General features: G+C 45.4%; 1 protein-coding gene across 6 annotated transcripts in view; it reads right to left on the reverse strand.

The window, feature by feature from the left end:
* The window catches only part of LOC130283381 (alpha-2-macroglobulin-like protein 1), a 174,365-nt gene that overhangs the window by 140,452 nt on the left and 9,188 nt on the right, over nt 1-24,725 (reverse strand). The window contains exon 6 of one of the 6 annotated variants that reach the window (XM_056532786.1): nt 14,695-14,812. In XM_056532786.1, coding sequence (XP_056388761.1) covers nt 14,695-14,812 — 118 coding nt within the window. Of the gene's footprint in view, nt 1-4,662; nt 5,911-14,694; nt 14,813-24,725 lie in introns of those variants that run through there. The other 5 variants (XM_056532784.1, XM_056532790.1, XM_056532789.1 and 2 more) reach the window with 5 other exon arrangements.

The following is a 24,725-nucleotide window of genomic DNA, read 5'->3' on the forward strand; positions in this document are numbered from 1 at the left end:
CCTGGCGTCAGAACTCTGACAGACTGTTTTGCATCAGGCTGTCTCTTCTTGCTACCACCCTGGTAGCGACGATTGTATTTTCCATCACGGAATGGTCTTCTTCTGAAGTTTGACTTCCTAAACCTGAAGGGACGAAAAGGTTTCTTTTTGTCTTCCACAGGAAAAACCATCTCCTTCCTCTCTTTACCAGGTGCCAGAATTTGTTCTAGCTGGGCGCCTATTAACAAACCAGGTTCAAATGGTAATGCGCAAAAGTTGGTCTTGGATGACGTATCTGAAGTCTTCCAAGGCTTCAAAAAAAATCACCCTTCTAGCAGAATTTAACACCGCCAAATTTTTTGCACAAATTCTTGTAACATCCAACGGAAAGTCACAGGAAAATTCCGCTGCAGTTTTGAGAGTAGCCACCTCTTTAAGGAGATCACTTCTAGAGACTCCCCTTTCAATATCCCTGCTGAGCTGACTTAGCCAGACTCTAAGGGCACAAGCCACTGGAACAGCAGACATGGCTGCCTTAGTTAGTGCAGCCGTGTTGGAGTATGTACGCTTCAAAAGGACGTCTACCTTTTTGTCTAACGGGTCCTTTAGTACAGAGGAATCATCCGCTGGTAGAAGAGTTTTCTTTGACAGCCTAGCCACCGGCGGATCCACCTTTGCCGGTTCTTCCCATGCCTGAGAGTCAGCTGGGTCCAACTTATTCACAGCACGGAATCTGGAACCCATCTCCATTCTGTGATCCGGCTTTCTCCACTCCTTCGCCATAATGGATTTTAGGACCGGATGACCTGCAAAGACATTAGACACTTTTCTCGGAAAATAATATAGTGCCTCTTTATCTTGAGAGTTAGACTTCTCCTTAGAAGTTTCAATAATATCTTTTACAGCTCTGATTAGCTTATCCGCGTTTTCTTTTTTAAAAAGAAAAAAATCCTCTGCAACCGACTCCTCTGGTTCAGACTCTGACGTGTGGGAGGGGCTACTAGAGCCAGATGAGGATGATTCCTGGACCTCTATTCTATCACTTGTCTTGCGCTTTTTGGCAGCAGACTTAGAAGTGGAGCCAAACTTTTCTTTGAACCATGAGAAAAAATCCTTAGCTACCTCCAAAAACTCTGATGTCTCACGGGGCTTAGTGCATTTCTCACATACAGTAGAATTCGCGTCAGGGGGTAGACGTTGTAAACAGCTCACGCACCTGGGACTGCGTCCTTCCGAAACAGGTCTCAGGTGGTCCTTGCAGATGTCACAAAAGTCACCTCTCAGGTCATCAGGAAGCGGCTGGTCGCAGGATCTGCACAACCTATGCTTGGACTTGGACTTCCTTTTGCGGCTTGACATCTATAATAAAACAAGGCATGAGCATAGGGGAATTGGCTAATGACACAAGAGCATTGCCCATTTCAACTCTACCCTCCACTACAATAGAACATTTAACAGGGTAAGGAGCAAAAAGCACCTGCACCTAGAGCGCATCATTAACATATAGGCATTTTTAAGCTAAAGGAAGCGCCGTACTGCAACTCCCCTATAGCACAGACAGCGACCGTGCTGACACCATATGTCCCTCCAACATACCGCTCAGTAGTGCTAGAGAAATCTTACCTTAACAGGCAAGAAGTCCGGCTGCCTCCGATCTAGGAGACCGGCTGCCGGCTTCTACCTGTTTTTAAATATGCCGCCCATCCACGGAGTTCAGCCGCGGTGCACCACTGGCAGTTCCGGTCTCCCGGAACCTCACTTCCGGTTTCGGCTACAGAGTACAGACGCAAACCGGAAGCGCCCTCGCAGACACGGGCGCCGCAGCGGAGGACAGGAGCGAACAGGTATTTACTTACCAACGCTGAAGGACGGGTCGGCGCACTACTGGGGCACATCCAAACGGGGGAACCGTCACCCCAAGATGTAAAGCGCTCCCGGAGAGAGCGCAGGGGGCAAACTACTTACCGGGCCCCAACATCAGGTGCTCCTCCTGTTGTGCCGGCCTATAAAAAAGGGGGAACCGTCACCCCAAAGGCACTCATCCACCACCTCCAGACCACAAAAAGTTTAAGGAGGAGCACAACACCTGCTTAAGCCACTAAAAGGGGCACTCTTACTATTGCCCGGGTCACCCTCATGGGCAGCAAGGAAACGCAGGACACCAGGCAGACCAGGGTTACCCACATTGGTCCTCAGCAACAGCTGGAGGCACTGGTGCAAAACACAATTTTCTAAAAGATACTCTTCTTTTCTCCTTTAGACCTGAAGAAAGAGAAAAAAAGGATTAAAAGGTGGGCAGAGGGGTGTGAAAACACCACCTACCAAGAAGAAAAGAGGACAGAAAAAAACACAAGCGTGTACAGGTGTGCAAGTGATATGTAAGGTATGTCCACGTACCATTGGCTGATGCATGTTTGAGTTTTTTTTTTTTTAGGTGGGCGGTCCTATTGGGAATAAAAGAGGCCGGGAATATCCCTTCTGTGCTGCCGGATGTCGTAGAAGAAAGTAGTTATATTCTTGTACATAGGAGCAGTATTATAGTAGTTATATTCTTGTACATAGGAGCAGTATTATAGTAGTTATAGACAAATAGCGAAAAATGTCATCCGGCACTGCTGCCCAACAGCAACCGATCCCAGCAAACAATGTGCAAACAGTTCACACAGTCCGTGTGGTACCGGGGGTGCAATTAGTGATGAGCGGCATATGCCATATTCGAATTTGCAATATTTCGCGAATATGAGGACGAATATTCGTCCCATATTCGTGAAATTTGAATATTAGTTATATTCGTGACGTCTTTTTGAATTGCGAAATTTCGCTATTACGAATGAGAAATTAATAGCGAAATTTTGCTTGTCTGCGCATGCGCTCTCTAACATCATGCGAGGGACGTTGCTAGGGATGTTTCTAAGCTCTGAAAACTGTGCTTGCAGAACTCTCATTGGCTCACAGGCATAAGTAGGGCGGAATTTCCACGAATATTCGCATTGCAAATATTCGTATTGCGAATATTCGCAATGCGAATATTCACATGCATGAACCTTTCGCCTCACAGTCTCATCCCTGGGTCTTTAATGAAAGGATACAAGCATTGCTTTTATCAGTCGAAGGAGATCCCTACAATGTGCTCAGTTTTTAGAACAGTTTGAAAAAAGATGAATATTCTTAATAGCGAATTTTAATCGCGAAGTTCGTAATCTTCGCGAATTCGCAAATATGCGATATTGGCGACGAATATTCAAAATGCGAACATTCGTGAGCAACACTAGGTGCAATCCACAAGGTAGTAGAGACAAATGTTCATCAAGAAGGCAGAATTGAAAGGATGCACACAGTCTTGATAGCGGAAGACTTTATTGCATCAACGGTAGGAAACGCAGGTGGCGCACTTCTTCGGGTTGCTGATCAGGAGCCCGAAGAAGTGCGCCTTGTGCGCAGGAAACAGCTTGTCACTGCAAGGTTGCTCCTCTGCGCCTTCCCGCCTGCGTGTCCTACCGTTGATGCAATAAAGTCTTCTGCTATCAAGACCCCCGGGTGAGTGCATTCTTTCATTTCCGCCTTCTTGATGAACATTATAGTAGTTATATTCTTGCATATAGGAGCAGTATTATAGTAGTTATATTCTTGTATATAGGAGCAGTATTATAGTAGTTATATTCTTGTATATAGGAGCAGTATTATAGTAGTTATATATTCTTGTATATAGGAGCAGTATTATAGTAATTATATTCTTGTATATAGGAGCAGTATTATAGTAATTATATTCTTGTACATAGGAGCAGCATTATAGTAGTTATATTCTTGTATATAGGAGTAGTATTATAGTAGTTATATTCTTGTACATAGGAGCAGCATTATAGTAGTTATATTCTTGTCATGGCAGCCATCAGAGTCATGTCTCACTACACGCTACAGCAGGAGTATCTTGCCCTAAACAAATGCTGTTTTAAATGATTCCTGATGAACCCAAAAGCGGAAAAACTTGCTGAATCAAGGAGAAAGATGTAGCCAGCAGGTGGCAACTCCAACGGATGAATGAAGCACGTTAGGATTTACAGGTTTCTTTATCAATATATCACTCTGTGTTCACATTGTACTGTCTGAATACAACAAATACAAGTAGCATATCATTGAGGGGAAGTGCAATAATACATCTCTCTGTGCAATAATTTGTATGGGCAATAAATAATATGAATTGTGCTGGGATTTCTGATATGTGTTAAACTCTGTGTTCCGGCCACAAGCTCCGGCCGTGAGCGCAGTGTCCCTGTGTCCCTGTCACTCGCCACGCTCCACTGCTGCCTCCTCCTCTGTGTCTCAGCTCCGGCGTGTGCGTCCCTGTCTCCTAGGGCACATGCGCGCCGGAGCTCTAAAATTTAAAGGGCCAATGCGCTCATAATTAGTTGTTGCACCTGACACTACATTATAAATTCCCTGCACCTCCCACACTTCCTTGCCGGATCGTCAGTGCCCCTAGCCTGGGATTAAGCGTTCCATATTGCCTGCTTGCCTTACCCGTGTATCCAGACCTTCCTGATACATTATTTGACTTTGCACATTTGCCGCCTGCCTTTAACTTCTGCTATGTTTTACTACAATGCTGCCTTATCCTTCGGTACCTCTTGTTGCCCAGCTCCCTGTGTGGTCGAGCTGTGTCGGGGATAACGACCTGGGTCTCACCTTCAGCAGCAAGCCCATCCTACCTTGCAACGGGCTCTGGTGAAGACCAGCGGCAGCTTAGACTCCGCTCCCCAATACGGTCCAAGTCATCAGCCACACAGAGAATCCACATCCAACTCCGTAACAGCAAGATCCGGTCATGGATCCCACTGGGTTTCCTCTACCAGATAATCTGGATCTCGCTTCTATTGTGCCGCTCCAGTCACAGCAGTTGGCCCAGCAGGCACAGCAGTTGAGCCAGTTATCCGCCATGATGCAGCAGTTGCTAACTGCTCAGCAGCAACTGCCACAACCACAGCCTCCTCCTGTGCCCGTGCTGCCTCCCGCTGCTGCAGTCCCCTCCAGAACAAAACTCCGCTTGTCTCGTCCTGAGAAATATCAGGGGGATCCCAAGTCCTGTCATGGTTTTGTGATGCAGTGCTCCATGCACATTGAACTCCCCTTTGGGATCGCAGTGATGCTCTTACAACCAATCTTCAGGCTTTCCTGACGGAATTTCGGGGTGTCTTTGAGGAACCAGCCCAAGCCTCCTCTGCTGAGATGGCATTGCTGAGTCTTTCGCAGCGCAACTCCTCTGTGGGCGAGTATGCCATTCAGTTTCGTACCCTGGCATCAGAGTTATCATGGAGCAATGAAGCTCTTTGCGCCACCTTCAAGAGAGGACTATCTAGTCATATCAAGGATGCCCTTGCTGCCCAGGATTTGCCAACTTATACACTTGGCATCCCAGATTGACATTTGTTTCTCTGAGCGACGTGAAGAATTTTGCCAAGAAAGGGAATCTGCACGACCTCGGCGCTTTCTTTGAATGGCACCTGTCTTCCAGCAACCACCGCAATCTTCTACGTTGCCTCCTGCAGCAGAGGCTATGCAGGTGGATCGGTCTGTCCTGACCCTGCAGGAAAGAACTAGCTGACGAACTGAGAATCTTTACTGCGCAAGTGCGGATCATTTCCTAAAAGATTGTCCTCTACATCCACAGCCACAGGGAAACGCTTGCACCTAGGGTTTGTGAGAGAGGCCTCCCTAGGTGTGAATACCACGTCTCCACACTTAAATTTGACGGTTCATCTTTTTCCACCCTCCAAAGAGATTGTCTCTGTTCTTGCTTTCTTTGACTCTGGTTCCGCAGGAAATTTTATTGATGCCTCCCTAGTACATAGGTATCATCTTCCTGTATCTCGCCTGTTAAAGTCCTTGTACATCTCTACAGTCAATGGAGAAAGACTGGGGTGTACTGTGCTTTACTGCACTGAACGGTTGTCTATGTAGGTCAAAGCCTCGCATATGGAGAACTTGACTTTTTATGTACTCCCTCATTGTACTTCTCCTCTGACTGCCCCGAACAGCCATAGCCAGCAGGGGAGAGGTGGCACTGGTGCCACCTCATGATCGCCCTGATTCGTCGGCCGGTTTACCGGCCGACCAATCAGGGCACCTGCTGCGGGTGTCACTCCCGCAACCCCCTCCGCCCCTCTTCCGGAGGACGTGAGCGGGTGCGGGACGTGGACCCCGGCAGCTGGGGACCCCGATCCCCGGCATCCCTGTTGGGATCGGGGCCCCAGGAGTGGCGGCGGTGGCGTGGCACTGACCTGCAGCGTGGATCAGCAGTTGGATGTGAGTGACAGCCTCCTGCTGTTGCTTAGCAACAGCTCCCAACATGCAAAAAGGGTATGCTTGGAGCTGTCGTTATGCAACAGCAGGAGGCAGACCACCACAACTCCCAGCATTCCCTTATGGGCATGCTGTGACTTATAGTTTTGCAACAGCTGGAGGCACATTTTTCTATGGAAAAGTGTACCTTCAGCAGTTGTATAACTACAACTCCCAGCTTGCACCATCAGCTAAAGTGCATGCTGGGAGTTGTAGTGGTGCATCTGCTGGTTGCATAACTACAACTCCCAGTATGCCCGTTGGCTGTCGGTGACTGCTGAGAGTTGTAGTTTTGCAACAGCTGAAGGCACACTGGTTGTGAAGCACAGAGTTTTTTTTTTTTTTTTTACTTAACTCAGTGTTTCACGACCGGTGTGCCTCCAGCTGTTGCAAACTACAACTCCCAGCAGGCACCGGACATGCTGGGAGTTGTAGTTTTGCGACAGCTGGAGGCACACTGGTTGTGAAACACTGAGTTAAGTAGCAAACCAGTGTGTCTCCAGCTGTTGCATAACTAAAATCCCCAGCATTCCCAAACAAAGTAGTATGCCTCCAGCTGTTGCAAAACTACAACTCCCAGCGTGCACTGATAGACCGTACATGCTGGGAGTTGTAGTTTTGCAACAGCTGGATGTTAAACCCCCCCCCCCCCCCCCAATGTGAATGTACAGGGTACACTCACATGGGCGTAGGTTTACAGTAAGTATCCGGCTGCAAGTTTGATCTGTGGCAAATTTTCTGCCGCAGCTCAAACTGCCAGCGGGAAACTACTGTGAACCCCTGCCCATGCGACTGTCCCCTTAAAACACTACACTACACTAACACAAAATAAAATAAAAAGTAAACAACACTACATATACACATACTCCTACACAGCCCCCCTCCCCAATAAAAATGAAAAACGTCTGGTACGCCACTGTTTCCAAAATGGAGCCTCCAGCTGTTGCAAAACAACTACTCCCAGTATTGCCAGACAGCCAGTGACTGTCCAGGCATGCTGGGAGTTTTACAACAGCTGGAGGCACCCTGTTTGGGAATCACTGGCGTAGAATACCCCTATTTCAACCCCTATGCAAGTCCCTAATTTAGGCATCAAATGCGTATGGCGCTGTTTCACTTTGGAGCCCTGTCGTATTTCAAGGCAACAGTTTAGGGTCACATATGGGGTATCGCCGTACTCGGGAGAAATTGTGTTACAAATTTTGGGGGGTATTTTCTGCTATTACCATTTTTAAAAATGTAAAATTTTTGGGAAACCAAGCATTTTAAGTAAATTTTTATTTATTTTTTACATATGCAAAAGTCGTGAAACACCTGTGGGGTATTAAGGTTCACTTAACCCCTTTTTACGTTCCCCGAGGGGTCTAGTTTGCAAAATGTGTATGCCATGTGTTTTTTTTTTTGTTTTTTTTTTGCTGTTCTGGCACCATAGGGGTTTCCTAAATGCGGCATGCCCCCCAAAAACCATTTGTCGCTCCTTCCCTTCTGAGCCCTCTACTGCGCCTGCTGAACAATTAACATAGACATATGAGGTATGTGCTTACTCTAGAGAAATTGGGTTTCAAATACCAGTAATAATTATTCCTTTTTACCCCTTGCAAAAATTCAAAAATTGGGTCTACAAGAACATGCGAGTGTAAAAAATGAAGATTTTGAATTTTCTCCTTCACTTTGCTGCCATTCCTGTGAAACACCTAAAGGGTGAAAATGCTGACTGAATATCATTTTGAATACTTTGGGGGGTTCAGTTTTTATAATGGGGTCATTTGTGGGGTATTTCTAATATGAAGACCCTTCAAATCCACTTCAAACCTGAACTGGTCACTGAAAAATAGTGAGTTTGAAAATTTTGTGAAAAATTTGAAAATTGCTGCTGAACTTAGAAGCCCTCTGGTGTCTTCCAAAAGTAAAAACACGTCAATTTTATGATGCAAACATAAAGTAGACATATTGTATTCGTGAATAAAAATAAAATGTATCTGGAATATCCATTTTTCTTACAGGCAGAGAGCTTCAAAGTTAGAAAAATGCAAAATTTTCAATTTTTCATCAAATTTTAGCATTTTTCACCAAGAAAGGATGCAATTTACCTAAACAAAATACATTCCAGAGTTATTAATGTTTAAAGTGACAGTGGTCAGATGTTCAAAAAACGCTCTGGTCCTAAGGTGTAAAATGGCTGGTCCTTAAGGGGTTAAGGTGATTGAATTATTTGCACTCTTATTTCAGTAATTTTATTCTTTTTGCCAATAAAAGCTAAGTTTTACATCTCACCTTCAACCAGTGCTCTATATATTATATCATAAGATATACAGTGAAAGGAAATTTGATGTGTAATATCACATATCAGTACATTATATTCTTGTACATAGGGGACAGTATTAGTGTTGAGCGGCATAGGCCATATTCGAATTTGCGAATATTCGCGAATATATGGACGAATATTCGTCATATTCGCATATTCGTAATATTCTCGTTTTATTTTCGCATATGCGAATATTCGCGTGTGTGAAAATTAACATATGCGAAAATTTGCATATACAAAAGTTAGCATAATCGAAAATTCGCATATGCGAAAATTAGCATATGCTAATTTTAGTATATGCGAAAATTCGCACACAGGTCTCACACAGTAGTATTAGAGCCTTCTTACACCACATAAGCTGGAAGCAGAGAGGGATGATCACTGTGATGTGTACAGTGAAAAAAAACAAAAAAACAAAAATAAAAAAAACGAATATTCGTAATTACGAATATATAGCGCTATATTCGCGAATTCGCGAATATGCAATATTCGCGAATAAAATTCGAATTGTGAATATTCGCAAGCAACACTAGACAGTATTATAGTAGTTATATTCTTGTATATAGGAGGCAGTATTATAGTAGTTATATTCTTGTATATAGGAGCAGTATTATAGTAGTTATATTCTTGTATATAGGAGCAGTATTATAGTAGTTATATTCTTGTATATAGGAGCAGTATTATAGTAGTTATATTCTTGTATATAGGAGCAGTATTATAGTAGTTATATTCTTGTATATATAGGAGCAGTATTATAGTAGTTATATTCTTGTATATAGGAGGCAGTATTATAGTAGTTATATTCTTGTATATAGGAGCAGTATTATAGTAGTTATATTCTTGTATATAGGAGCAGTATTATAGTAGTTATATTCTTGTACATAGGGGGCAGTATTATAGTAGTTATATTCTTGTATATAGGAGCAGTATTATAGTAGTTATATTCTGTACATAGGAGGCAATATTATAGTAGTTATATTCTTGTACATAAGGTACAGTATTTTATTAGTTTTCGTAGTAAACAAGTTCATACTTGATACAGTTAAAAGCATTACTCCTTTATTTCATGTTTAATTCCACATATAGCCAATGTTACGCCTAGCGCTCCGGGTCCCCGCTCCTCCCCGGAGCGCTCACGGCGTCTCTCTCCCCGCAGCGCCCCGGTCAGTCCCGCTGACCGGGAGCGCTGCACTGTCATGGCCGTCGGGGATGCGATTCGCACAGCGGGACGCGCCCGCTCGCGAATCGCATCCCAGGTCACTTACCCGTCCCGGTCCCCTGCTGTCATCTGCTGGCGCGCGCGGCTCCGCTCTCTAGGGCGCGCGCGCGCCAGCTCTCTGCGACTTAAAGGGCCAGCGCACCAATGATTGGTGCCTGGCCCAATTAGCTTAATTGGCTCCCATCTGCTCCCTGCCTTTATCTGACCTCCTCCCATGCACTCCCTTGCCGGATCTTGTTGCCTTGTGCCAGTGAAAGCGTTTAGTGTGTCCAAAGCCTGTGTACCTGAACTTCTGCTACCCATCCTGACTACGAACCTTGCCGCCTGCCCCCGACCTTCTGCTACGTCTGACCTTGCCTCTGCCTAGTCCTTCTGTCCCACGCCTTCTCAGCAGTCAGCGAGGTAGAGCCGTTGCTAGTGGATACGACCTGGTTGCTACTGCCGCAGCAAGACCATCCCGCTTTGCGGCGGGCTCTGGTGAAAACCAGTAGCCTCTTAGAACCGGTCCACTAGCACGGTCCACGCCAATCCCTCGCTGACACAGAGGATCCACTACCTGGAAGCCGAATCGTGACAGTAGATCCGGCCATGGATCCCGCTGAGGTGCCGCTGCCAAGTCTCGCTGATCTTCCCACGGTGGTCGCTCAGCAATCGCAGCAGATTGCCCAACAAGGACAGCAGCTGTCGCAGTTGACCGCCATGTTACAGCAAATTCTGCCTCTGCTACAGCAGCAACCATCTCCTCCGCCAGCTCCTGCACCTCCTCCGCAGCGAGTGGCCGCTCCTAACCTCCGCTTGTCCCTGCCGGACAAATTTGATGGGGACTCCAGACTCTGCCGTGGATTTTTGTCTCAGTGTTCCCTGCATATGGAGATGTTGTCAGACTTGTTTCCTACAGAACGGTCTAAGGTGGCGTTCGTAGTGAGCCTTCTTTCAGGAAAGGCCTTGTCTTGGGCCACACCGCTCTGGGACCGCAATGATCCTGCCACAGCCACAGTCCAGTCCTTCTTTGCTGAAGTCCGAAGTGTCTTTGAGGAACCTGCCCGAGCCTCTTCTGCTGAGACTGCCTTGCTGAACCTGGTCCAGGGTAATTCTTCCGTTGGCGAGTACGCCATACAATTCCGTACTTTTGCTTCTGAACTATCCTGGAATAATGAGGCTCTCTGCGCGACCTTTAAAAAAGGCCTATCCAGTCGCATCAAGGATGTGCTGGCCGCACGAGAGATTCCTGCCAACCTCCAAGAACTCATCCATCTAGCTACCCGCATTGACATGCGTTTTTCTGAGCGACACCAAGAGCTCCGCCAGGAAAAAGACTTAGATCTCTGGGCACCTCTCCCACAGCATCCTTTGCAGTCTATGCCTGGGCCTCCCGCCGAGGAGGCCATGCAAGTGGATCGGTCTCGCCTGACCCAGGAAGAGAGGAATCGCCGTAGAGAAGAAAATCTCTGTCTGTACTGTGCCAGTACCGAGCATTTCTTGGTGGATTGCCCTATCCGTCCTCCACGCCTGGGAAACGCACGCACGCACCCAGCTCACGTGGGTGTGGCATCTCTTGGTTCTAAGTCTTCTTCTCCACGTCTCACGGTGCCCGTGCGGATTTCTCCTACAGCCAACTCCTCCCTCTCAGCCGTGGCCTGCTTGGACTCTGGTGCCTCCGGGAATTTTATTGTGGAGTCCTTTGTTAATAAATTCAGCATCCCGGTGACCCGTCTCGCCAAACCGCTCTACATTTCCGCGGTCAACGGAGCCAGATTGGACTGCACCGTGCGTTACCGCACAGAACCCCTCCTGATGTCTATCGGACCCCACCACGAAAGGATTGAGTTCTTCATTCTCCCCAGTTGTACCTCTGAGGTCCTCCTCGGTCTGCCATGGCTCCGGCTTCATTCCCCCACCCTTGATTGGACCACCGGGGAGATAAAGAACTGGGACTCTGCCTGCCATAGGAAGTGCCTCTCCCCCCCTCCCAGTCCCGTCAGGCAAACCTCTGTGCCTCCTCATGGCCCCCGTCCTGGTGTCACACTGCCCCGTGCCAGGCTTCGCCCTCTGCCCTCCCTCCCCATTCCCACTCCTGCTGTACTGCCTGCCGTTGAGGAAACCCTCCATTTTTTCCCGGTGTCCTCATCCCAGGGGAGGCAGTTGCCGGTCAAAGAAAAGGGGAGACCTAAGGGGGGGGGTACTGTTACGCCTAGCGCTCCGGGTCCCCGCTCCTCCCCGGAGCGCTCACGGCGTCTCTCTCCCCGCAGCGCCCCGGTCAGTCCCGCTGACCGGGAGCGCTGCACTGTCATGGCCGTCGGGGATGCGATTCGCACAGCGGGACGCGCCCGCTCGCGAATCGCATCCCAGGTCACTTACCCGTCCCGGTCCCCTGCTGTCATCTGCTGGCGCGCGCGGCTCCGCTCTCTAGGGCGCGCGCGCGCCAGCTCTCTGCGACTTAAAGGGCCAGCGCACCAATGATTGGTGCCTGGCCCAATTAGCTTAATTGGCTCCCATCTGCTCCCTGCCTTTATCTGACCTCCTCCCATGCACTCCCTTGCCGGATCTTGTTGCCTTGTGCCAGTGAAAGCGTTTAGTGTGTCCAAAGCCTGTGTACCTGAACTTCTGCTACCCATCCTGACTACGAACCTTGCCGCCTGCCCCCGACCTTCTGCTACGTCTGACCTTGCCTCTGCCTAGTCCTTCTGTCCCACGCCTTCTCAGCAGTCAGCGAGGTAGAGCCGTTGCTAGTGGATACGACCTGGTTGCTACTGCCGCAGCAAGACCATCCCGCTTTGCGGCGGGCTCTGGTGAAAACCAGTAGCCTCTTAGAACCGGTCCACTAGCACGGTCCACGCCAATCCCTCGCTGACACAGAGGATCCACTACCTGGAAGCCGAATCGTGACAGCCAACAGCAAAATGTGAATTCAGTTGTAGAATTTACTTGGAATTTAATGTGGAAGATTAAAGTTATTGTTTTTTAACCAATTCATGCATTCACTGAACTAACACTTCAACTACAATAATACAGACCTCAAGAAGTATGACAGTAGTTTTAATATTTTTGTCTATAAGGGGCAGTACTACAGTAAGTTTAGTCTTTTCCATAGGAGCAGTATTATAGTAGTTATATTCTTGTATATAAGAGCAGTATTATAGTAGTTATATTCTTGTATATAGGAGACAGCATTATAGTAGTTATATTCTTGTATATAGGAGACAGTATTATAGTAGTTATATTCTTGTATATAGGAGCAGTATTATAGTAGTTATATTCTTGTATATAGGAGACAGTATTATAGTAGTTATATTCTTGTATATAGGAGACAGTATTATAGTAGTTATATTCTTATATATAGGAGCAGTATTATAGTAGTTATATTCTTGTATATAGGAGGCAGTATTATAGTAGTTATATTTTTGTATATAGGAGCAGTATTCTAGTAGTTATATTCTTGTATATAGGAGCAGTATTCTAGTAGTTATATTCTTGTATATAGGAGCAGTATAATAGTAGTTATATTCTTGTATATAGGAGCAGTATTCTAGTAGTTATATTCTTGTATATAGAAGCAGTATTCTAGTAGTTATATTCTTGTATATAGGAGCAGTATTATAGTAGTTATATTCTTGTATATAGGAGACAGTAAGTATTATAGTAGTCATATTCTTGTATATAGGAGCAGTATTATAGTAGTTATATTTTTGTATATAGGAGACAGTATTATAGTAGTTATATTCTTGTATATAGGAGGCAGTATTATAGTAGTTATATTCTTGTATATAGGAGCAGTATTATAGTAGTTATATTCTTGTACATAGGAGCAGTATTATACTAGTTATATTCTTGTATATAGGAGCAGTATTATAGTAGTTATATTCTTGTATATAGGAGGCAGTATTATAGTAGTTATATTCTTGTATATAGGAGCAGTATTATAATAGTTATATTCTTGTATATATTGGAGCAGTATTATAGTAGTTATATTCTTGTACATAGGAAGCAGTATTATACTAGTTATATTCTTGTATATAGGAGCAGTATTATAGTAGTTATATTCTTGTATATAGGAGACAGTATTATAGTAGTTATATTCTTGTATATAGGAGCAGTATTATAGTAGTTATATTCTTGTATATAGGAGCAGTATTATAGTAGTTATATTCTTGTATATAGGAGCAGTATTATAGTAGTTATATTCTTGTATATAGGAGCAGTATTATAATAGTTATATTCTTGTATATAGGAGCAGTATTATAGTAGTTATATTCTTGTATATAGGGGGCAGTATTATACTTATTATATTCTTGTACATAAAGGAAATATTATAGAAGTTACATTGTTGTACTTAAGGAGAAGTTTTACATTGGATATACTTTTGCCTATAGTTTGCATATTTAAGGACATAAAATATTATTCTTAGGTCAACAGGCCAGTGGTTCACTTGGCTTGAAAATTGTTAATTTTATTTTGTAACTTTTGTACCAGTCATTTAAAAAAAAAAAAAACTTTTGACATGTCAATAGTTGTGATCAGAAAAACGAGCAGGTAGAAGCAAATGGTAGCTTCATTCTCCAGCGACCTTCGTCCTGCCCTAAAGAATTTGAAGAAATGTAGATGTCTAAATGAAGCATGCTAAAATATATATTGATATATAATATAACTGAGAAATGTTCATAGTTTTTTATTGTTTATTCTATCAGCTCTTACTGGACTTGGGGTTTGAGCCTCATCTCTCTCTCTCATTCCATTGTCACATAGCATCCATGGCCTAATGGATTGTTATATGTCCGGATCCTGCCTGTACAGATCTAGGAACTACAGATAATATGTTGCTGGCACAAAGTGTACAGCAGGAGCTAGAATCCCTCACCTGTGCCGTCCTCTGTCACATCAGCGCTTATCGCAACAGTGGGATTACCAGAATTAGAGGATGTGAGTTCCAGATCATTTCCATCTACCATTGTTTGGAAGCAGCCGGTGACATCTGTCTAGAAAAGTAAAGACATCATGTAAGAAAGGGAAAGTAACAATTCCTGTAATACTATAAGCAGTCCATAGAGATAAATGAGTTAAGATAAAAATGCTGGATCTTGTACCAGCCTAAGGCTATGTTCACACACCAGAATTCTGCATGAATTTATAGCCAATTCATTTAATTCATTATAGCCAATTTATAGCCAATTCCGCTGCAGGAATTCCATTAAAGTGAATGGACAATTAATTTCTGAGAAATTTACTGCACAATTTTTTATGCAGAATTCCGTGCAGAAATTCTGCTGTGTGAACATAGCCTAACAGCATGATGGTAATATATATATCGTTATAATATTCCTCCTTGTATACTGGTATTATTGGTAATATTGGTCTCCGTATACAGGATTTGATCAGTAACAGTATGTTGGCAATATGTATTGTTATATAATATTTCACATTGTCTACTAGTATTTTTGGTAATATTTGTGTTATTATACAGGGTTTGGTCAGTAACAGTATGATGGTAATATGTATGATGGTAATATTCCTTCTTATATACTGGCATTATTTGTAATATTGGTTTCATTATACAGGATTTGGTTAGTAACAGTATGATGGTAATATGCATGGTGATAATATTCCTCCTTGTATATGGGTATTATTGGTAATATTTGTCTTATTATACAGGATTTGGTCAGTAACAGTATGATGGTAATATGTATGGTTGTCACGATGCCGGCTGGCAGGTAGTGGATCCTCTGTGCCAGAGAGGGATTGGCGTGGACCGTGCTAGTGGATCGGTTCTAAGTCACTACTGGTTTTCACCAGAGCCCGCCGCAAAGCGGGATGGACTTGCTGCGGCGGTAGTGACCAGGTCGTATCCACTAGCAACGGCTCAACCTCTCTGGCTGCTGAAGATAGGCGCGGTACAAGGGAGTAGACAGAAGCAAGGTCGGACGTAGCAGAAGGTCGGGGGCAGGCGGCAAGGTTCGTAGTCAGGGTGGATAGCAGAAGTACTGGTACACAGGCTTTTGGACACACAAAACGCTTTCACTGGCACAAGGCAACAAGATCCGGCAAGGGAGTGCATGGGAGGAGGTCAGATAAAGGCAGGGAGCAGATGGAAGCCAATTAAGCTAATTGGGCCAGGCACCAATCATTGGTGCACTGGCCCTTTAAGTCTCAGGGAGCTGGCGCGCGCGCGCCCTAGAGAGCGGAGCCGCGCGCGCCAGCACATGACAGCAGGGGACGGGAACGGGTAAGTGACCTGGGATGCGATTCGCGAGCGGGCGCGTCCCGCTGTGCGAATCGCATCCCCAACGGCCATGACAGTGCAGCGCTCCCGGTCAGCGGGACTGACCGGGGAGCTGCAGGGAGAAAGACGCCGTGAGCGCTCCGGGGAGGAGCGGGGACCCGGAGCGCTAGGCGTAACAATGGTGACAATATTTCTCCTTGTATACAGGTATTATTGGTAATATTGGTCTCAGTATACAGGATTTAGTCAGCAAAAGTATGATGGTAATATGTATAGTGATAATATTCCTCCTTGTATACTGGTATTATTGGTAATATTGGTCTCAAAACACTGGTTATGTATGTGTATGAATGAGGCCACACACAAACCCAATAGAAAACCTCTCGGCATCTACTCAAACAATATATTGTGTCCCATAGACAGAGTTGCCATTAAAACATAACTTTTAAGATTTAGATAGTATAAAAATTCACCAAAACTAAATAACATGTTAATTCCCATGTGAAAACACTGAATTATTTATTTACAATAAATACAGATATCTGCCAAGTATGGTAAGGCACTGCAGTTGTGCAATTGATCAAAACATGGTCTCCCTAAATATCATAATAAATAAAGATCATCCCTGTCCCTGTCCCAACACGTTATCATGCAAAAGACTTAATAACATCAGTCGTCCACACTTTATCAGGGGACAAGCATCACATAGATGTCAGGGAATGCAAGGTATGCACAGCAATAGTACAACACAATTACTAAGCAGAAGTAGGAGGGCCAACTCCAAAATTCATTGGAGTAAGAATGCTGACAGCAATTCAGCAATACACTGCCGTAGGGTATTTTGGTGGCGGATGCAAATCCCCTATTTAGGCCTCAAAAGCGCATGGCGCTCTCTCGCTTTGGAGCCCTGTCGTATTTCAAGGCAACAGTTTAGTGCCACATATGGGGTATTTCCATACTTGGGAGAAATTGTGTTACACATTTTGGGGGGCTTTTTCTCCTTTTCCTCCTTATGAAAAGGTAAAGTTGGGGTCTACACCAGCATGTTAGTTTACAAAAATATTTTTTTTTTACACTAACATGCTGGTGTTGCCCCAGACTTTTCATTTTCACAAGCGGTAAAAGGAAAAAAAGACCCCCAAAATTTGTAACGCAATTTCTCCTGAGTACGGAAATACCCCATATGTGGGTTTAAAGTGATCTGCGCGCGCACAACAAGGCTCAGGAGTGAGAGCATACATTCTGCACTATGTACATTTGAGGTGATTTGCACAGGAGTGGCTGATTTTACAGCGGTTCTGACATAAACGCAAAAAAATAAATGCCCACATATGACCCAATTTTGGAACTACACCCCTCACGGAATGTAACAAGGGGTATAGTGAGCCTTAACACCCCACAGGTGTTTGACAATTTTTTGTTAAATTTGAATGTGAAAATTAAAAAAAAAATGCTGGTGTTACCCTAAATTTTTCATTTTCGCAAGGGAGAATAGCAAAAAAAGCCCTCGAAAATTTGTAGCCCCATTTCTTCTGAGTAAGGACATATCACATATGTGGATGTTAAGTGCTTTGCAGGCGAACTACAATGCGCAGAAGAGAAGGAGCGCCATCAGGCTATTGGAGAGAGAATGCGTCCAAAATTGAAGGCCATGTGTGTTTACAAAGCCCCCGTGGTGTCAGAACAGTGGACACCACCACATGTGATCCCATTTTGGAAACTACACAGAATTTAATAAGTGGTGCAGTGAGCATTTACACCCCACTGACGTTTGACAGATTTTTGGAACAGTGGGCTGTGCAAATGAAAAATTCAATTTTTCATTTTCATAGACCACTGTTTCAAAAATCTGTCAGACACCTGTGGGCCGTAAATGCTCACTATACCCCTTATTACATTATGTGAGGGGTGTAGTTTCCAAAATGGGGTCACATGTGGGGGGGTCCACTGTTCACGTCCATCATTTTCACGTCCAACTTTAGTGCAAATTTGTAAACTCCTGTGGGGTGTTAAGGCTCACTTTATACCTTGTTATGTTCCTTGAGAGGTGTAGTTTCCAAAATAGTATGCCATGTGGGTTTTTTATGCTGTTCCGGACCCCCTAGGGGCTTTCTAAATGTGACATGCCCCCCAAAAACCATTTCAACAAAATTTGCTTTCCAAAAGCCAAATGTGACTTCTTCTCTTCTGAGCATTGTAGTGTGCCAGCAGAGCACTTGACGTCCACACATGGGGTATTTCCATACTCAGAAGAGATGGGGTTACAAATTTTGGGTGGCATTTTCTCCTATTACCCCTTGTAAAAATGTAAAATTTGGGGGAAACCAGCAGTTTAATGAAAAAAAAAAATCAAATTCCTGTACACATCCGACTTTAACGAAAAGTCGTTAAACACCTGTGGCTTACTGGACCCCTTGTTACGTTCCTTGAGGGGGAGTAGTTTCCAAAATAGTATGTCATGTCATTGTTTTTTTGCTGTTCTGGCACCATAGGGGCTTTCTAAATGTGAAATGCCCCCCAAAAAACATTTCAGAAAAACTCACTCTCCAAAATCCAACTCTCGCTCCTTTCCTTCTGAGCCCTCTACTGCGCCCGCCAAACACTTTACATACACATATGAGGTATATCCTTACTCGAGAGAAATTGGGTTACACATTTTGGGGGCTTTTTCTCCTTTTACCCCTTGTAAAATTTCAAAAACTGGGTCTACAAGAACATGTGAGTGTAAAAAATGAAGATTTTGAATTTTCTCCTTCACTTTGCTGCTATTCCTGTGAAATTCCTAAAGGGTTAACACACTTTCTGGATGTCATTTTGAATACTTTGAGGGGTGCAGTTTATATAATGGGGTAATTTTTGGGGTCTTTCTAATATGAAGGCCCTTCAAATCCACTTCAAGACTGAACTGGTCCCTGAAAAATTTCGATTTTGAAAATTTTGTGAAAAATTGGAAAATTGCTGCTGAACTTTGAAGCCCTCTGATGTTTTCCAAAAGTAAAAACATTTCAACTTTATGATGCAAATTGATGCAAATATAAAGTAGACATATTGTATATGTGAATCAATATATCATTTATTTGGTATGTCTATTTTTCTTATAAGCAGAGAGTTTCAAAGTTAAAGGGGAATTCCAGGAAAAAAACTTTTTTTATATCAACTGGCTCCAGAAAGTTAAACAGATTTGTAAATGATTTCTATTAAAAAAAAATCTTAATCCTTCCAATAATTATCAGCTGCTGAAGTTGAGTTGTTCTTTTCTATCTGGCAACAGTGCTCTCTGCTGACATCTCTGCTTGTCTTGGGAACTGCACAGAGTAGAAGAGGTTTGCTATGGGGATTTGCTTCTACTCTGGACAGTTCCCGAGACACGTGTCATCAGAGAGCATTTAGACAGAAAAGAACAACTCAACTTCAGCAGCTCATAAGTACTGAAAGGATTAAGATTTGTTAATTGAAGTAATTTACAAATCTCATCACAGCAAAGAAAAATACGTCTTGGAGCACTCGGACACCAGGTTTGTAGTGCAGCAATGGCTTTATTCACATTTAAAGCTGAAAATACGTTGCAGGGAGGTGGAAGGATGGAACAGTTGCAGGTGGACTCAGCCGGTGGGCGATGGTCCGTGTCGCTCACTTGCTCTTCGTCAGGCCCCTTCCGGCAGGTGTGCTTCAGGTTTGTAAATTCAAAAAGACAGAGGGAGGGCTCACAGTAACACACCCAAAAAACTGTGCACAATTAACCCTGTGAGTGCCAATGACAACCCAACGTGTCTTTTAAAACCAATCTGAATATGTTGCAGCAGGATTTTAAACTCCTAAAGAGGGAGAGTGTACAGGGGAGGAAGACTCACAGCAATGCATTTAATTCATTGTAATCATTCAAGCCCAGGGGTCCTGTCGCATTACAACGAATTATCCACCTGGCTTCTTTGCTTAATAAAATTTGAGCTTTATTTTTTCCCCCATGCACTTGTTCCACTCTTTCTAAACCAGCAAATGTCACAGCTTTCGGGTCTCCATTATGTACAGACATCATATGTTCTATAAAACGGGTAGATCCCTTTCTTATTTTCAAAGAATGGATATGTTCCCTAACTCTGTGAAATAGGGGGCGGATAGTACGGGGGTACTACCTGCCTACTGGTGGGAGGGGGTGTTAGGAATCACGGCAGGTGAACAGCAGGTGGTGGATTCTCTGGACCTGTGTGGATAGAGACTTGAGCCGTGCCAGGGAGCGGGGTCTAAGGTGCAACTGGTTTTCACCAGAGCCCGCCACAAAGCGGGATGGTCTTGCTGCGGCCGGTGGCACCCAGGTCGCTACCCCCGACACGACTCATCCACACAGGTAGCTGGGGGGTGATGTGGCACAGAGACTGGCAGGGCGTGGCAGGCAGGACGTGGCAGGCAGGACATGACTGGCAAGGCAGAAGGAAAAGACAGGAACATGGGAACAGGACAGGCCGGAACTAGGGACACATACACAGACACTGGAACAGGACTTGACTCAGGAACAGGACAAGACTCTGGAACAGGACTAGACTCTGGAACAGGACTTTACTCAGGCTAGGGCAAATAAAGACTAAGACAGACAACCAAGATCTGGCCCAGGGACCAGGGAGGAGCAGATACTTAAAGACCAGGGGACAGGTGAAAACACTTAGACTAATAGGGTACTGGCCCTTTAAGAAACAGAGCTCTGGCAGGTGCGCGCGCCCAAGGGCCGGAGGCACACACACAGGAGCTGCGGGGACATCAGGGAGCAAGGATGCAGGATGGTAAGCGACGGGCTGAGACTCGCATGCGGGCCCATCCCGCATTGCGAATCTCAGCCCCGCCGACAGCGGGGACAGAAAGCGCTCACGGCCAGTGAGTCCGACCAGAGCGCAACTGTAATAGGGGGTTAATCTGGGAGTACTAAGGGTGAACTTAAACTGTATAGCTATGCTGTGGTTCCTGTAGGCTTTGCGTGCGTAAGGTGGGGAGGGGGTGGGGAGGGGGCTCCATGTCTATTTTGCTTGGGGCCCCCAAATTCCTTCAAACGGCCCTGATGCGGAGGGATTTGAGTGGAATAGGGGAAGGGAAGAGGTGTGGCCAGGCTGGAGTCTCACAGGGGACCTTCACTTTATTTGGTCTGGGGACCCTGAGTGTTGTCAGTTCATCCCTGGGAGTAAGACGAGTGCTTGTAAATATACTGGCCAGTGTAAATCACAAAACCTGACACCTCTTCTGACCTGTTTGTTTTAGTAAATACTTATTCCTCCTTATACAGTACAATCTCCCTTAGCTGACACCTCCCAATAGGAGACACCTCCCAATATTTTTTTATTCCCCAGCAGAGTCCCATAAGACTTAATGTATTTGCACCCTCCGAATAGGGGACATTCCCAATAGCGGACACACCCAAGAGGGGACAAAACACTTCCAATAGGGGAAAAAACACACCCAACAGGGTACAAAGCGCTGCCAATAGAGGACAACCAGGCTGATGTGCCGGCCCTTCCTTGTTCACAGGGCTGCTGTCAGGGGGGTACAGCCAATACCCCAGGCTCTCCAGCACAAAATCAGAAAGCAGCTGTTTAAACAGTGGTCTCCTGCTTCTGTACATCTGCCGGTCACATCATTCGCCCCTTTCCCCGATCCCCTGTGTTAAATCATCCCCCCCCCTTTTTAACCCTGTGCCACATAATTTCCTCTTGAGTACCCCCTCTGTTATTTCATTCCCCCTTTATTACCCTCTGTGCACATTTATTAACCCTGTTTTACCACCCTGTGTCATTTATTTCCCCCCTTTATTCCACCTGTGCCATTTCATCCCCCTTTATCCCACTGTGCCCTGTGCCAAATCATCCCCCCCCCCCCTCACCCCTTGGGCCACATCACTTTTCCCCTTTCCTCCTCCCCCTGTTGTTATTCTTACCTGGAGACTCAGGTGCAGGGACTCTCAGCAGGTATGACGTTCTTCTGACGTCCTTTGCGCTGCACTCACTGAGAGGTAGTGGCGGCTGTGGGCACGGATGAGTGATGCTCCTGACGTCACTCGTCAGTGCCTGCAGCCGCCGCTGCTGCTCTCAGTGAGCCCCTGCACTTGAGTCTGCTGTCCAGTTAAGAAGAACTACAGGGGGAGGAGGGAAGGGGAAAAGTCATGTGGCACAAGGGGTAAGAAGGGGATGTTTTGTCACAGTACGAGGTAAAGAGGGGGTGATGAATTTGCACAGAGAGTAATAAATGGTGAATGAAAATGGTACAGGGGGGATCAAGAGGAAATGATGTGGAATGATGTGGTATGGGGTTGATGAGGGGTGATTAAATTGTACTGGGAGATTCTACTCTAATATTGCTTTTTATCATGTGTTATAGGTAAATACACTCTGGAGTGAGTATAAGGCTGGGTTCACACTACGTTTTCTCCCATACGGGAGCGCATACGGCAGGGGGGAGCTAAAACCTCGCGCTCCCGTATGTCACCGTATGCGCTCCCGTATGTCATTCATTTCAATGAGCCGGCCGGAGTGAAACGTTCGGTCCGGTCGGCTCATTTTTGCGCCGTATGCGCTTTTACAACCGGACCTAAAACTGTGGTCAACCACGGTTTTAGGTCCGGTTGTAAAAGCGCATACGGCGCAAAAATGAGCCGACCGGACCGAGCGTTTCACTCCGGCCGGCTCATTGAAATGAATGACATACGGGAACGCATACGGTGACATACGGGAGCGCGAGGTTTTAGCTCCCCCCTGCCGTATGCGCTCCCGTATGGGAGAAAACGTAGTGTGAACCCACCCTAAGACAGTGTTCTGTCATTTAGAAAGATTTTTGAGCCTTTTTTCCCCAATAGGGAACATCTCTCAATAGCGTACACTTTTTTCCCGTGAGCGTTTGCTATTGGGAGATTCTACCGTAATAACAATTCTTGAACATGTTTTTTGTTCTGCCGTTCCACTGTTGTTCCTCCCTAAATGGTGTGATTAAAGAGGCAACTAAGTGTTACTGCTTGGGGAGGGTCCTTTTTGAGGGATCAGGTCGATTTGTCTGCAACAAAATGATTGTTACGCCTAGCGCTCCGGGTCCCCGCTCCTCCCCGGAGCGCTCACGGCGTCTTTCTCCCTGCAGCGCCCCGGTCAGTCCCGCTGACCGGGAGCGCTGCACTGTCATGGCCGTCGGGGATGCGATTCGCACAGCGGGACGCGCCCGCTCGCGAATCGCATCCCAGGTCACTTACCCGTCCCGGTCCCCTGCTGTCATGTGCTGGCGCGCGCGGCTCCGCTCTCTAGGGCGCGCGCGCGCCAGCTCTCTGAGACTTAAAGGGCCAGTGCACCAATGATTGGTGCCTGGTCCAATTAGCTTAATTGGCTTCCACCTGCTCCCTGGCTATATCTGATCTCCTCCCTTGCACTCCCTTGCCGGATCTTGTTGCCTTGTGCCAGTGAAAGCGTTTAGTGTGTCCAAAGCCTGTGTTACCTGAACTTCTGCTATCCATCCTGACTACGAACCTTGCCGCCTGCCCCCGACCTTCTGCTACGTCTGACCTTGCCTCTGCCTAGTCCTTCTGTCCCACGCCTTCTCAGCAGTCAGCGAGGTTGAGCCGTTGCTAGTGGATACGACCTGGTTGCTACTGCCGCAGCAAGACCATCCCGCTTTGCGGCGGGCTCTGGTGAAAACCAGTAGCCTCTTAGAACCGGTCCACTAGCACGGTCCACGCCAATCCCTCGCTGACACAGCGGATCCACAACCCGTAAGCCGAATCGTGACAATGATCACAATAAAGTCACGTACTAGACTTGTTATAAGAAAACACGTTCAAGAATTCTTTATTTTTGGTGTATACACAAATGTACTAGAACAGACAGGGCAGGAGAGCTTGCCAGTCCACTGTACAGGGGTTATGCACTTTATAAAAACATATCCCTTGTCCAAAGAATCTGAACATCTAGTAAAGACATCTAAAGGAAGAATTTCAGTATTTTTTCCCCCTTATCATGTACACTAGGGTGGCTAGTTTTTTCTACTTTTTTCTCTGATTGAATTCTAATACCCGGCAAAAATTGCCCCATCTATAAGGGAAACTCATGTGAGTAATTTTGGTTCTAAAACACAGGTCCTGATTTACTAAGAGTGGAGTGGAGTTTTCTTTGTGGGTTTAAACCCCTGACAGGTATTTTTCTACGTTATTTACTAATATTTTCCTACGTTTTGCACTTTTTCCTACATTTTTTTTTTTACACCTGCTCTGAGCTGTCAGGTTTTCCAGAACTCAAATCCACCACATTTTCTGTGAAACATTAGTAAATATGTTGAGATTTTTTGAAAAAATTATGAGAACACGCCCCTTTTTCGCCAGGCCACGCCTTCTTTCCTTAACGGCCATCCCACCTTTTGCAGGTTTTCTAAGTAAAATGGAGAGTTGGTCAGGTTTTTTAAATTTTTTTGGTCACAAATTCTGGTGCAGACACAATTTGTAATGCAATTCACCAATTTCTGGGGAACATTTTGGTGCACAACCCAACAAAACAGGTAGGGGTTACAATGATAAATCAGGGTGAATATCTTCTTTCTCCACTACGAGCTTCATGTTTTACATGGAAAATGTGAAATGATTCCCTGGGATAATCCAGATGTCACTATCACAGTACTTTCTGGATTGTGATGTGTTACAAGCAAACATAGCAGGCAAGCTT

The sequence above is a fragment of the Hyla sarda genome, chromosome 7 (genome assembly GCF_029499605.1).
Source record: "Hyla sarda isolate aHylSar1 chromosome 7, aHylSar1.hap1, whole genome shotgun sequence".
NCBI lineage: Eukaryota > Metazoa > Chordata > Amphibia > Anura > Hylidae > Hyla > Hyla sarda.